Raw genomic sequence first — 14,384 nt, 5'->3', positions numbered from 1 at the left:
ATCACTCCAACTAAAAGGTTTACATGGAGCTGGAATTGCACTTCTGTATTGAAGAATAATTTGTTCTGAATCAAAATTTTATTCAATCACAACTACAAATGGTACATATTGACAAATTAAACATCATTGAGGAGAAGATTTAGAGGCTATAGTTACAGAATTCCAAATCTGAGAAAGAGGGCCAATGATATGAGGCAAAACAGCCCCAATTCCTTTAAGGGCAGCGCCTGAGGCAACCCCAATTGCAAAAGTCTCTACATACCCAGGCTTTGAGTCAAGCTTCATGTCAAGAATGGCAAGTCTGCTATTAACCGCATCCATCTTCCTAGAAGAATCACTTAAAAGCTTATCCTTTTTACCTCTACCAGAGGAAATTACCCCAAACAATGCCTTCTGAAGATCCTCTATGACCTTCAAGGAGGCTTCTTCAGTCTCCATCCCTTGAGATTCATAGTGGGATATCAATTCCCTCGGCGATGGAAGCTTCTTAATGTTTGGTTTAGCTTTAATCCCTGGTTTAGATGGTAAATTTGAGGCCGGAAGTTGTTCCATCTCCACAATTTTCACTTTTCTACTTCAAATTCAGTAACCCATTAACATTCACATAAAACACAACCTGCAAAGCAATTAAATTTCATTGTAAGAAAACATCCATGGTAATGAAGATGCAAAACCCTAAAACCTAAACCCTAAAATCAAGCTAAATTATTATCAAAAACTGCAATTGAATATGAAAATGTAGAAATGAAATGTACCAGGAGACAGGTAGCATGGTGCAGATTGCACCACGCTGTTTAAAACTGGCTATTCGTGAAGAATCATTTGTATATGCTTCGGAAACTTGAACATCTCCCATTCAAAAAGGGAGGGTTCACCATAAGAAGCAACAGTGCAAAACAAAAATTGAAATTGAATTTCACAATACGACCATAGCAACAAGCTACAATGGTGATATAAATGCAGCTGTTTATAATGTAAGAGAAGGTCGACATTGAAAAATCTATACGCTTTCGTTGACACGTTCTTCGCCATTGGAAGCTTATGAAGAACGCAACGCCTATCGAAAAGCGACAATTCAGAGAAGAAAAACACAGCTGAATGAAGTAGGAGACAGAGGGGGAGAGGGAAGACGTACGGAGAATTACGACCGTCGGCGATTGATTCAGCCTCGCCGTCGAGGCTAGGGTTTATCGTTGCCTTTGAACAATTGGATGAGGCGGTGATGAAAGCTTGCACTGACTGGTTTTATACAGAAGCGAAGAACCCTAATTTAACACCAAGATTGGGCTTTGTGAGATCCAAAGAGATTGCACTTGGGCTTTGTAAGAAAATTTAGTATTATTATTTTTTTTTTATTATTAATTCTCAAATTGGTCTCTGTTTTTGCGTCGTTGTCTGACCTAGATCACTCGCCGGAAAAATTATTGAAAAATATCATTTTCTTTGTAAATCGTTTGGAGTAGGTCCTCACTAGAACTTGATCGTTGATTAGGTTAATGATGCTTACGTGGATTTTAAAAATAAATTACATATCAGAAAATTTAATTTAATTAAGAAAAATAAAATCAATTAAAAAATTAACCTTAATTTAATTAACAAAAACAAATTTTTTTCCCCATAATTCAATAATGTTACTTACACACCTCTTTCTGAGGTGGAAGAGGTTGAATGAAGAGAGAGATCAGAAGAAAAAGAAAAAAAGCAAGAAAGAGAGAAATATGAGATGTGAAAGATAATAAAAGGTGAGAGATAAAAACAACAATAGGTGGAAGTGAAGTATTTTAAAAATGAGGTGTGTATAAATCATTGTTGCCCCGAATTAACTCCAATTCTAAATCCCTAATTCATCTTCAGTAACATTGAATCCCCCCGGTCTTCAACATCATAACCAGAACCCAAAAACACAAACCCATAAAACAAACTCATAAAAACAAGCTCCTTCATTCAAACCCATAAGTGGCAGTGGTGGCCAAGAAAGTCAGATGGATAAAATTTTTTTTTTCCTGAAAAGAATTGATGAAGATGGTAGAAGACAATGATGGAGAGGGTAGAAGATGGTAGAAAGTTTGTTTTTCATAAAAGGTGTTTTTGTGATTATTATTTTTTAATCAATAAGTGTAATTTTAATTAATTAACTTGCGAGTAATTTATGTTAATTTAATTTAATTTCTTAATGTGTAATTTATTATTATTATTTTTAAATCCACGTAAGTCTTATTAACGCCGTTAGTGATCCAAATCATTTCTCGCTAGAGCTTTGGGCTCCGGCGAGGACTTGCTTCAAACGATTTATAAAGAAGAAGACATTTTCAAATAATTTCCCAGCGAGGGACCTAGGTCAGATGGCGACACAAAGACAGAAATCAATTTGAGGATTAACCCTTTTTTTTGTTACATATGAAAAAGTAAGAAAATTTATACTTTCATTTTGTTGAACTCTTTTATTTTTTATTTTTTACATTTATTGGCTCATTAAAAAATTAATCAACCCAACTCGGCTCATCTTCCCTCTTGGCCATTGAACCAGTATTTCTCAATTAAGTACTGGGTCAACAAATTACTGGTCAGACCGATGGGTCACTAATGTTCGAGAAAAATAATGCTTATATAATTAGTTTAGATATGTTTATCTTTAGATGTTGTAGAACTTTTTTATTAACTCTTCAATCCTTGAAATTTACCATTGACCCTTATGTATTTTAAAAATTTCAAAAAAAAAAAATATATATATATATATATAAGTAAAAAGTGGACAAGTGTAATTTATTTATTGGTCACATAATTTATGTATGATATAATATGGGTATCATAAAAACCATCTCCCCATAATTTTTTTTTCCTTCACCGGTGTTCAGCAGTTTTCGATTAGAGAAAGTCTCATTTTCTTCTTCTACATTTCTCCCTTGTCCCTCTCTTTTCTTCCCTTCCTCCGGATTAAGTCTCATTTTCAGAGCCACAATGGATGATGGTAGCAAGAAGCTCAAAGGCAATGAAGGAGGGAACAAGACGAAAGACAAGGTGTGGCGTGTTGAAGCGGCAAACTCTTTAACACAATTAAGGATGCACGACTCTACAATGGCAGAGAGCGGAACCCTCCTTTCGTTGGAGGTGGTGGCGGGGGAACCGGCAACCGCAACTACCATGCAATTGTGGCTATGATGGATATCTTGGAGGTCGCATAAGCCGCGGCTTAACCCGTTCCGCCTGTGGTCATCAACGACTGGAGGTAAGCATGTTAAACCTCACAAAGAAGAATTTGCGACAACGTCAGCCGTTTAAGGTTGGGAGAACCGCAAACACCTCAACCCATCCGGCAATGAGGTTTCCGCATCTGGAGGATCATCCGCGAAATCAGATGGATGTGGAAAATCGGGATCCTAAAAGAGTGACTCAAATGAGCAATACCCATGGTTTGACGTCAGATGATGAGGACGCTGTCACTTTTGATATGGATTTGGACTAGGTACTACTTGCTTATGAGGTGGATTTAGGGCTGATTCCTTATTGGCCGTGGTTGAGTAGGTTTTGTTAAAGGGAAAGATCAATCTTTTTTTGACAATATTGGGGACAAATTTATTGGTAGCAGAATGAACAATTGACAATAATTGATGTTAAAATTTTCTCTTTCTGTTATGTTATAATAGCACACTACATTTCTCGGTGATTTCCTTTTAAAAGAAAAAATGATTATAATGCAAAACAAAACAAAAAATAATTATAATGACCAAATCTTGGTCCGAAAATTATTAATTTTCTATAACAATAAATATTTAGTTAAATTATTTAATTATTGTATCAATTTAAATCATGGTTTTTTTTTGTAACAAAAAAAAAAGTTGTAACAAAAAAAAAATCATGGTTTTTAAAATGAGTTTAATTGATATGCACTGACAGTGTAAAATAATTTTACAAAGACATCCAATTGAATTCCGCCAAATCAGAAAATATCTTATTCTTTTAATTAAAATTAAAGTCAAATGTAATTATCTCTCCTATGTGGCATGCTTTGATTGGATGACTGTGTAAAACTATTTTACTCTGTCAGTGCATATTCATTAAACTCTTTTAAAATTCAAAAATATTTATGAGACATAATATTTCAAAATTCAAAATATTTACGAGTCCAATTTCTTTTTTCAAAATTCCAAGATATGCAGAAAATAATATATGACATCATCAATTTATTAAGAATTGCATTGGAAAGGAGAAAACTCTAGGGAGCGTTTGGTACAAGGTTGAGAAATACATTCCCGGGAATGTGGAGGTAGGGAATCATATTCCCGTGTTTGTTATAAGGTTAGAAATTGGATGCCCGGGCATAAAACATTTCCGGGAATGACATAACTTTCATAACTTCCGTCATTTGATTCCCATGAAATGGGTTGAGAATCTTGCATTCCCATTGAATTTTAAAAATTTTAAATTAAATAAAATTTAAAAATATTTCAGGGAATCCTAAATTCTAACCAAACACACCTTAAGTCTTACCCAGGAATGATATTCCAAATATTCTCGAGAATGTATTTTCTAACTTTCTACCAAACACCTCCTAGGAAAACAATTGATGATAGAGTGCCACCTAGAGGAGTGATAAATTTTTGGTTTCGAAAATAGTTTATAGTTTAAGATTTATTTCACTTTTTTGGTACTCATTAACTTAGATTGGTTTAATGTCATTTAGTAATTTTTTTGGTACATCGGAAAATTAAAAGACAAGGAAAACAAACTACAAGGCTAACAAGTCCCTAGCCAAGATGGGACAAAGCTCTTGAGGAGGAGCCTCAAGACTAGTGTAGGAGCATTGGAGACGACTACCTAGACCTGCAAGACAATCCGTTGCGTCATTCGCACTCCTAGGAATATGCAGGAGATCCACATCCCAATCACGATCCAGGATCAGTTTTAAATCAAGAAAGTCAGAAGCATAAGTGTGAAACTGGAAGCTATTGCTAGCTAAAGTGTGCACAATTTCAAGGCAATCCACTTCACAAATAACACTTCTCAAATTTGCATTCCACACCATGATCAAACCCATCTTCAAGGCCTCCATTTCAGCCTTCAGAGGGTCACCACCAACAGAACCCGCGTAGAAGCCTTGCACCCATGTACCAGTGTAGTCCCTCACAAGACCCCCCATGCCTATCTCATTCCAGCTTGGTCGCAAGCTCCATCTGTGTTGAGCTTGAGCCTACCAGCAGGCGGGAGACTCCAGCGAACCACATCCACCATCCCTGGCATGTGCGACAGATCAGTTGATAGGAAGGTAGCATAATCAATGTGCTCACGAAGAATTCATTGAGTCGTACTAAACGCACTCCAACTATTGTCTCCCATGACGGCATTGTTGCGCCACCGCCAAATTCCCCAAATCGCTGTGATGAACAATGTGGTATGATCACCGTTAGCGTGGAAGCAGAGCCAAGCTTGAATATCACCAGTCAAAAACCTAGGCCATGAAAGAGCATTCAGGCTGGCCCAAACTTCCCTAGCAAACCTGCAATCCCTCAAGCAGTGTAAGTTATCCTCCACGTGATGGTGACATCGAGAGCAAGCTGGGGAGGACGCTAAATGGCAGCGGAAGCGAAAGCTATTGACCTGAATAGCATCAGGCATTAAGAGCATCATGCATCCCTAATTGGCTATTTTTCATTATGTGGTGCTATTTTATGCTACTTGTCACTGTCATATTATTTGACACTAAAACATACTTTTTGTCAAGTGGTACTCATTACCAATTTTGGTCATGTGATACTCATTACCAAAACGACTCGTGGCACTCATTACAATTTTTGTGATTTTCTAATAATTCATTTGTGATTTTCTAATAATTCATTACAATTTTTGTGATTTTTTAATATTTCAAGTTTTTTATTATTTTAATAATAACCCAATCAACCCGCCTAATCCAATGATTTAGGTCCGAATGTGAAAATATGTGAAAATTCATATAATTTGATCTCAACAAACTAGAAAAAGTTTGATTGTTTAAGATTATGTTTAAGCTAAAAATTCATCAAACCCAACCTACACCACTAAGAGAGTCAATACGAATTCGTTTTGATTCCTTTTGTGATAAAGGGAATCTCAGGAGCTCAAATGAAACAAAGATTTGAGAATGACCCCTCTCTTTTGGAGCAAGCAACCATCAGGGCCGTGTAGGCCATTAGACAAAAAAAGACAATCACCTAAGGCCCAAAAAAGAATTAAGCCCATTTCAAACTATCAAAATTGCTACTCCATTTAATAGTTTCAAAAAAAAAAGAACTATTAAAATTGATACCATAATTATATATTACTAATAGAATTTTATTAACTAGTTGTTGCTGCAAGAAGTTTCTCAAATTTAAATTGTAAGATCAATAATGTATATCTTAAATTGGTTAGCTATTTTATCTATTGAAAGTAAAATGTATTACAGGTAATATAATCATCATTTGTTTGTTACATTTTATATTTAGAATACTTAATTATCAACAGTGTGAATGTATATTGGTAATAGTATATTCATAATTTATTTTATATTTTATTTAACAGTGTTAACAATACTCAATAAAATAAATATTAACACTATGTATACTCAAATATAAAATCAACGACAATAACATCATTCACATTCTAAGTAGGATAACCAATGTTAATCTCATTCTCATCCAATTTCTTATGTCAAATCAGATAAACACGCCCGGTAAACAAATAACAGTTTAATGATTTTCTCCACGAATGCAAGACCAGTTCAATAAGGTGTAAGAATGTTTCTGATGAACAACAAGAACTACTGCCGTGCATAAGGATTTGTCATATTGTTTGCAGGTTGTTGTCCAGGTGCTGGACTTGATTTTGCATACTCTGCAAATATAACCCATCCATCCAAAAACTGAATTGCATGGGGGCAGCATCAATCAGCATCATTGTAACAAAGAGAAAGGTCTCCAAAATATTAGCATGAACAAGGTTATAAACATCAACAGACTGTGAATGAAACTCAATTATAGTTGCTAAATCAAAGTCTACACGTTTATAAGCCTAGTAATTGACACATGATTTACAGGGAAAATTGAGCATAACTTGAGTTCAAAGTTCATACAATAAAGATGAGAGTGCAAGCTCAATAAAGGTACATGTATAATTGCGCTTCAAGAATAGTGAAGGATTATCGACACGGTCAAGTAATAATATTTCCATCTCCTAATGTCAGGGTCTATATTGTTGTGTTGGTATGTTCACTGTCATGAACAAGCAAAATTGAAGTCTTATTTTGCATGAATATACACAGATAAGACAAATCTGAGATAGCAGTGTTCTGAAAGAAAGAAATTTCTCACTCTCCCCATAGTGGTGTGCGCAAGTTTAATTAAGCTTACCTTGCCATCCATGCCTTGAATGCCCTTACTGGCCTCTTCAATAGTTGCATATTTCACAAAACCGAAACCCTTGGAGTAACCTGAGACTCGATCAGTTACCACCCTTGCTGAAAACAACAAATGGAAAACCGTTATGGTTTCAGAGAAGATTTTCAAAAGATAAGTACAAAATGTAAAAGCATAAATAGCTGAACAATTTCACTGTTAACATATGCTCAAAGAAGGACAACAGACCATGAACAACTTCACCAAATTTTGCAAATTCTTCCCGTAACTTTTCTGTTGTTGTACGCTTGTTGAGCCCTGAAATACATTAAGATAGATAGTTACCCAAACTGATGACATCTTGCATGGGAAAAATGATGGAGCTTCAGCAATGCAATATACAATTTTCCATTTTTTTTTGGGAGAATGAGAGGTAGGCCAACAAGAACTTTTGAAGATATTGTTAAAAATGATCTCATATCTATAATATCCTCAAAATCAGATTTTTGATCAAGCTAACATAGTGTGATCCATATAGTCAACCTCACTTAGTGGGATAAGTCTTGTGTTGTTGTTTAATAAGAGATAGAAATTGCAAATGCATTAAAACATTCCTTCGAAGGCCATACGGATATAGTTCTTTACAGAATATTCAACTTCCTGACACTGCATAGCAGTGTTGTCATATATCTTCCATGGCAGGTTTTAGACTCTCCACCATGGCCGATATCCTACCACACTCCGCCATACACTAATCTGTCAAATATGGCGGGTTTTTGGCTCTCCGCCATTAACAACATTGATGCGCAGTTTGAATCAAAACAGGTAGGATGCAAAAACAGCAATCAATCTACACACCTTACTCTGGTCCCAGCTAAGTATGTTTCTAAGGGACATGTCCTTTCTAGATCACAGGCTCCTTTTGGGTCGAGTGATGATACTCATATCAAGGTCCTAGAAGGCACTTTGTCAGGACTAAAGAATGTTCATTTATTGTAGGGTTACTCTGGCTTATATAATCAGTTTAATCTCTACTTTTCACCGTGTGCCCTCTAGTTTAGGGTTAAGGGTTTTTCATTATACCTATCGATTTCTCTACTAATTCAGATAAAAGAGTCTTAACTGTCAACTCCTCTAGCTAATTATTCTTCAGTTCCTGAGTTCCTCAATCATTGTTGTAACTTGTAAGCACACAAAACTTCATTCATCAGCAGTATTTCACATGATTAAAATAAAAATACTTTTTGACAATTAGAAAATTCTGGATCACACACGCGAACAGACACACAACATCTAGCTCAAACCTTAACGTGATCAAAAGATTAAAACAAGCACAATAGTATCAAAATAAACACATTCAGTTCACAATTCACAGTAAAAATGAATTTATTTTATTTTGCAATAGTGAAGGGAAATTATGAGGGCGTAATAAGGGAAAAGGAGAAGGTGTTACCGGACACGAAGAGGTTGGTGCTGGGCTCACCCATCTGTCGGGTGGTTGGAGGGCCTGTTAGAGTGAAAGGGGAAGAAGGAGAGGTCGAGTTCGTGCAGAAAAGCCGCCGTAAGCCGCGCGGTGCCGCCACTGCTGCCCTCATTGCCATGGCTGACGGAAAAGGGACGATAGAGAGAATTCTAGAAAAAGGGTTACCCTAGCGTGATGAGTTTTGCGGCTGTAGAAAAAAAAAATCTGAGCAGCAGGCAGCAGCGGCTATATACGCAAAATAAAAAATATATATAATGATTATTGATTAGTTTTCTATAAATTTTAATTTGTAATATAAAAAATCTAGAATGTTCATTTTAATTTCAAGAAAAAAAGAATGTTCATTTTTTTTTTTGAAAAGTTTAGAATGTTCTTAATAATTAGTAGTATATGTTTATGTTTTCTGGAGCATCGAAAAATATTTATATGTTATTTCTTATACATTTAGTTTAATAACACTAGTGTTCTGGGGCAAGGAGAAACCCCTCTGTCCAAACGCCCATAATGACCCCCGCCCTACGAGGGGTGATCAGACCGCTCCGTAAGATCGGCAATCCCGCGCGGCCGATGAAAGAGACGACCACCACAACACAAGCAGGGACGGACATCTAGGGAATATACCGAGTGATGCTCAGGTACGGGCGAGGTGAAGATCGCTCCCTGGGACGACCAGTCCACCAAGGGCAAGACCACACCCAGGGACGACAGATCCCCTCCTAACCGAGACGGACCGATCGAAGAATAAGTGGCTCCGTGGCACTTTGAGAAAGATCTAGTCAACTATCCCGTCGCGGGTCCCACAACCTGTACTTTGGAGGCTGAGGTCACATCTCGAGGTCAGGTAGTGGGTTACGATGAACCCTGAGCCGTAGGATCTCTGAGAGGGACATGCGCCACAGGTGGATCCTACGGTGGGGGAGCGAGGGGTCACCTAGATGCCTGAGGCACTCATGACGTTCTTTCGCTGGCTGGGACCCTCCCTTCAGAACTCCAGGAGTATAAAAGGCCTCAAGTTCCAAGAGTCAAGGTATCTATCTCTCACTATCTCACCACACACAAAATACAACCAAGGTTTCTCTCAACTAACTTAAGCTTCAGAGTTCTTTGCAGAACCCCCTCCTGGGACGGTGATCTCAACTTAACCTTTCCCGACCGACCTCGTATCTTCTTCCCCGTTCTCCGATCGATCTAGGCTTCTCCCTGATCAACTAGAAAGAAGGAAAACATTTCCAACCCTGATGCGTTCCCTACAAATACAAGACAAAGCATGTTGTAGTCCAACCTCAACAGCAAGTAGCTAGTATGAAAGCATCTCCATTGTTGGAACAAGAGATTCTAGACATTATCGCCCATCCTGATGATGCAAAACAACACCACATCTTATAGTTCTACCTAAGTTAGGGATCCAATTGTCATCCTAAAATGAAACTCTCCATCACACACGAGCTTTGACGCTAGGGAAACAAGATTTATTGGCCTTCCCTAACGCCTGAAGTCTTGAACAGAAACTAAAATCAACCTTAATCAAAGTTAACATGCCAAAAAGGACTACAAAAAATATGGTGGTTTCGTCATTTTCAAACCACCAAAGAATTGCGAGGGGGGAGCGAGGGGTCACCTAGATGCCCGAGGCATTCATGACGTTCTTTCGCTGGCTGGGACCCTCCCTTCAGAACTCCAGGAGTATAAAAGGCCTCAAGTTTCCAAGAGTCAAGGTATCTATCTCTCACTATCTCACCACACACAAAATACAACCAAGGTTTCTCTCAACTAACTTAAGCTTCAGAGTTCTTTGCAGAACCCCCTCCTGGGACGGTGATCTCAACTCAACCTTTCCCGACCGACCTCGTATCTTCTTCCCCGTTCTCCGATCGATCTAGGCTTCTCCCTGATCAACTAGAAAGAGGGAAAACATTTCCAACCCTGATGCGTTCCCTACAAATACAAGACAAAGCATGTTGTAGTCCAACCTCAACAGCAAGTAGCTAGTATGAAAGCATCTCCATTGTTGGAACAAGAGATTCTAGACATTATCGCCCATCCTGATGATGCAAAACAACACCACATCTTATAGTTCTACCTAAGTTAGGGATCCAATTGTCATCCTCAAATGAAACTCTCCATCACACACGAGCTTTGACGCTAGGGAAACAAGATTTATTGGCCTTCCCTAACGCCTGAAGTCTTGAACATAAACTAAAATCAACCTTAATCAAAGTTAACATGCCAAAAAGGACTACAAAAAATATGGTGGTTTCGTCATTTTCAAACCACCAAAGAATTGCAACCGTTTGAAAATTACACCCTAGCGAAAAATATGATAGCGCGCCTATTACACATTGTCCCGATTGTGGTTGAGATTTTAAAAATGGTTTTTGAAAAGAGTTTTAAAATTTATGAAACTAAAAATTGAGATAAAAGAAGATCATAGCACCCAATGGTGGTAGTCGTGATGTAGAACCTCTAAGGCGGAGTTCAATCCTTAAGAATCGTATTCTAAGGGTGACATTCATCCTTCATTTAATAAGATTGTCTTGTTAGAGAAAGCTTGTGGTTAAAATATGAGGAAGACATTCATGCTTGTGGTGACATTCATGCCGTTGTTATTCCACGAACCAATTCCACAAGTTAAAAAAAAAAAAAGGATTGTGATTTGAGAGCCCTTTGCCAGAATAAACAAAAAAATAAGACAGAAATTTCATCATGTACACATTTTCTTCCTATGTAGCACTCTTCATGTCATGACTAGTTTGATTTCATTCCTTTCTAGTAGTTCGATTCATCCTGTGCGGTTAGACTCGTGAGAGAAACCTGCCACACTCTTATCTCTCCATCAAGAGAACCACTGAAAATCGAAACAACGCCGTCAGGGGAATTCTGATCACTCTCCGCAACCGCCGCCAAGGACTTCACCGGTTTCCGGTGACCGTCGAGGACAGCGAGGCAGCAAAACGGTCCATCGAAACCCCGCTTCCAAACCCTGACCGTCCGATCAGCGGACCCACTCAGGAGAAAATCAGAGACGTTGATCAAACACAGTATCGCCTTCTCGTGGCCCCTCAGGGCCCCACTCACCACCATGTGGTTCGCACTGTCCTCCCTCTCCCACACCAAAATCGAACGATCGCACGCGCCGGAAAACAGAACCGAACCGTCGTCGTTTAACGCCAGTGCGTTCACCGCCGATTTGTGCTTCTCCAGCGTCGCCACCAGAACGTGCCGCTTCTCCCCCTCGGGCTTCGCCCAGACCCGTATCCTTCTATCGGCGGATCCGGTGTAGACTGTTCCATCGCCGGAGACAGCAACCGCGTTGATCGCGTCGTCGTGAGCCTTCACGGACTCCACGCAGCGGAGATCGGAGACGCGCCATATCTTGAGCGTCCTGTCCCACGAGACGGAGTAGATGACGCCGTTGGAGACGGCGAGGCCGGTGACGGCGTCGGCGTGCTCTATCCAGAGCCGCTTCTCGTGGCGTCGGACGGTGACGTAGCTATTGGGGAGGAGGAAACGGCGGAGACGGTCGCTGACGGTGGGGAGAGAGGTTAGCATGCGGTGGTGGTGGTTGTTGTTGTTGTTATTGTGGTCGTGCCGCCACACGCGGATTTTGCGGTCTTGGTGGGTGGTGAAGATCATGCCGTCGGAGAAGGTGATGGATTTTGTGCAGCCGGAGGAGGTTGCTCCGGCGTTGAATGTGTGGAGAATTTGACACGTGTGGCGATCATAGACGATGATTTGGTGATCTGCGGCGGCGTAGAGGAGGTTGTGGTGGGGGGCGAGGGAGGTGACGGGGCGAGAGGGTTGTGGTGGTGTGAGAGTGGTGACACAGTGGTGGGAGATTGAGAAGTTTAGTGTTTGTGGAGAGAGTTTTTGGAGGGAAGGAACGGATGGGAGTGTTTGAATGGAGGTGTTGCTATGGAGGGTACTGGTGGTGCTGTCGTGGGAGGTGGTGGTGGAGTAAGAGGAGGAGGAGGTGCTTGAATCAGATGCATGTTGCTGTTTTTGTTTGTGCTTGGTGGGGAGTGTGATGGTGGATTGGTTGGTGGCAGTGGCGCAGTTGGCGGAGGAGCACGTGTCCAGCCACCGTGGGATCCGCATGATGGTGGCGGAGAATTGATAATACTAGAATAGTAAGGTAGCCAAGGAGGGAGGTATATAGGAAGAAGCTAGCAGAGTGTGACAGAGAAGAAAGTAAGATAAAAGGAAAAAGTTGGTTAAGAGGATATGATCATGGAAGAGAAAAAACAAGGGGACAAGTCACAGAATGAAAGGACGATGGGTCCAAGGATCTTATGTGTGCAGTGGGTTGACGTTGATGTAAATGCTAACATGATTTCATGTGTATTGAAATATCACGAAATGAAATAGAATTTAACAATGTTGTGTTTATTGTAGATAAGAAAAACATGATTTTGACGTAGATTTGTTTACATTGAGTTCAACAAGAATTCAAATACTTACGCCGGTGGAGGAGGCATCTTAATTTATTTGTTGTTGTCTTGAGACAGGGACAAATGGGAGCATTTGTTTACTGTGCTGCCGGAGCTTCAATGTGGAAAGCCAGAAAATTTGACAGGTGGGAAATTGCTAGTTTTGGTTAATCCTATGCAGGAGTATTATACTAGTATCATGATTTCATTTCTTTATTACTACTGGCTAGGTACTGCCAATAAGCATTAATCTGCATTAAAGATCAACATATTTTAGTGATTGATTTCATTTCTTTGGAAGACTTGGTGCTCATATTGTAGTGTGTGTGACTGTGTGGAACACCGACGCGTTGGTTTACTCGCTTTGAAATCGTTGCCACTTGCCCAAGTTGCTATATATTTTATACACTTTGCACACATGCAGTCATGTAGATACAGTCGAGGCGGAAGGGAAAATGTTTGGTCAACACCCATTCCACCCAAATGAGAAAGAAAGATATACTAATATTTATTTTGAAACGAATGAAGTAAATTAAATACAGAAAGATGTAGTGTTTATTGGTGTTACTGATTTGATGTACATGCCTAGAAAATGAGATTCATGTCCTTCCTATGCCCAGTAAGATTTGAACAAAAATGAATTGGACTCATGTGTGTGGTCTTCTTATTGTTCTGGGTTTATCACCAGCGAGGTGTATTGTTTTAATTTATTGAAGCTTGTAGTTTTTATGTGTCGACACTAGCTGCCAATATATATATAAAGTTCACCTTTAAACGAACAATGGTCCAAAAATGCAAAAAGATACATCATGCATGACATCAGTAATTGAAAAGGAAGCTGGAAGATGCTTTGCAAAACTCCAAACTGGAAATTAATCCTTTCCCCGGGTATTTCATCTTTTTCATTTGTACAAGAAGAAAAAGGACTTTTTTTTAATTTTAAACAACCCGGGGCACGAAGGTCCAGACAAGTATTATACAGTGAAATATAAACAGCTTTTATATGTAAAAATACTCATTATATATAGTACTGCCTTTAGATTTAACTTATAATCTAATGATCCATATGAAGCCCTCAAATGAGTGTAATAGAAGAAATTAATATATAATAAATATAAAATAGGTATC

The 14,384-nt window shown here is 39.0% G+C and overlaps 3 protein-coding genes and 1 non-coding gene across 4 annotated transcripts; all 4 read right to left on the bottom strand.

Moving 5' to 3' along the window:
* Window positions 1-24: 24 nt before the first annotated feature.
* LOC130711766 (uncharacterized) lies at window positions 25-1,288 on the bottom strand. The gene is made up of 2 exons (XM_057561498.1): window positions 1,136-1,288; window positions 25-616 (listed from the first exon to the last, which is right to left on the bottom strand). The coding sequence occupies exon 2, from the start codon at window positions 550-552 to the stop codon at window positions 124-126; it is 429 nt and encodes a 142-aa protein (XP_057417481.1). The 5' UTR covers window positions 553-616; window positions 1,136-1,288; the 3' UTR covers window positions 25-123.
* LOC130716426 (small nucleolar RNA snoR137) lies at window positions 748-888 on the bottom strand. Its single transcript, XR_009012039.1, has one exon. It is a non-coding gene; the product is annotated as a small nucleolar RNA snoR137 (small nucleolar RNA).
* Window positions 1,289-6,555: 5,267 nt separating the features above from the next.
* On the bottom strand, window positions 6,556-9,035 carry LOC130711230 (organelle RRM domain-containing protein 2, mitochondrial-like). The gene is made up of 4 exons (XM_057560756.1): window positions 8,800-9,035; window positions 7,596-7,664; window positions 7,362-7,468; window positions 6,556-6,874 (listed from the first exon to the last, which is right to left on the bottom strand). Exons 1-4 carry the CDS (start codon window positions 8,945-8,947, stop codon window positions 6,773-6,775), a joined length of 426 nt encoding a protein of 141 aa, XP_057416739.1. The 5' UTR covers window positions 8,948-9,035; the 3' UTR covers window positions 6,556-6,772.
* Window positions 9,036-11,344: 2,309 nt separating this feature from the next.
* Window positions 11,345-13,422, bottom strand: LOC130711229 (protein JINGUBANG). The gene has a single exon (XM_057560755.1). The coding sequence runs from the start codon at window positions 12,922-12,924 to the stop codon at window positions 11,596-11,598; it is 1,329 nt and encodes a 442-aa protein (XP_057416738.1). The 5' UTR covers window positions 12,925-13,422; the 3' UTR covers window positions 11,345-11,595.
* Between the last annotated feature and the right edge of the window lie 962 nt (window positions 13,423-14,384).

This window comes from Lotus japonicus, chromosome 4 (assembly GCF_012489685.1).
Source record: "Lotus japonicus ecotype B-129 chromosome 4, LjGifu_v1.2".
Taxonomy (NCBI): Eukaryota; Viridiplantae; Streptophyta; class Magnoliopsida; order Fabales; family Fabaceae; genus Lotus; species Lotus japonicus.
The sequence above is the reverse complement of the archived record's forward strand: the minus strand, read 5'-3'. Positions and strand labels throughout refer to the sequence as shown.

Bases quoted from the DNA above. Each gene is read 5' to 3' on its own strand.
- LOC130711766 (XM_057561498.1), bottom strand. From the start codon at position 552: ATGGAACAACTTCCGGCCTCAAATTTACCATCTAAACCAGGGATTAAA.
- LOC130711230 (XM_057560756.1), bottom strand. From the start codon at position 8,947: ATGGCAATGAGGGCAGCAGTGGCGGCACCGCGCGGCTTACGGCGGCTT. The intron at 7,469-7,595 runs GTCTGTTGTCCT...TGTTGTTTTCAG, and splicing joins ATTTGGTGAAGTTGTTCATG to CAAGGGTGGTAACTGATCGA. The intron at 6,875-7,361 runs GTAAGCTTAATT...CATGCAATTCAG, and splicing joins TTCAAGGCATGGATGGCAAG to TTTTTGGATGGATGGGTTAT.
- LOC130711229 (XM_057560755.1), bottom strand. From the start codon at position 12,924: ATGCGGATCCCACGGTGGCTGGACACGTGCTCCTCCGCCAACTGCGCC.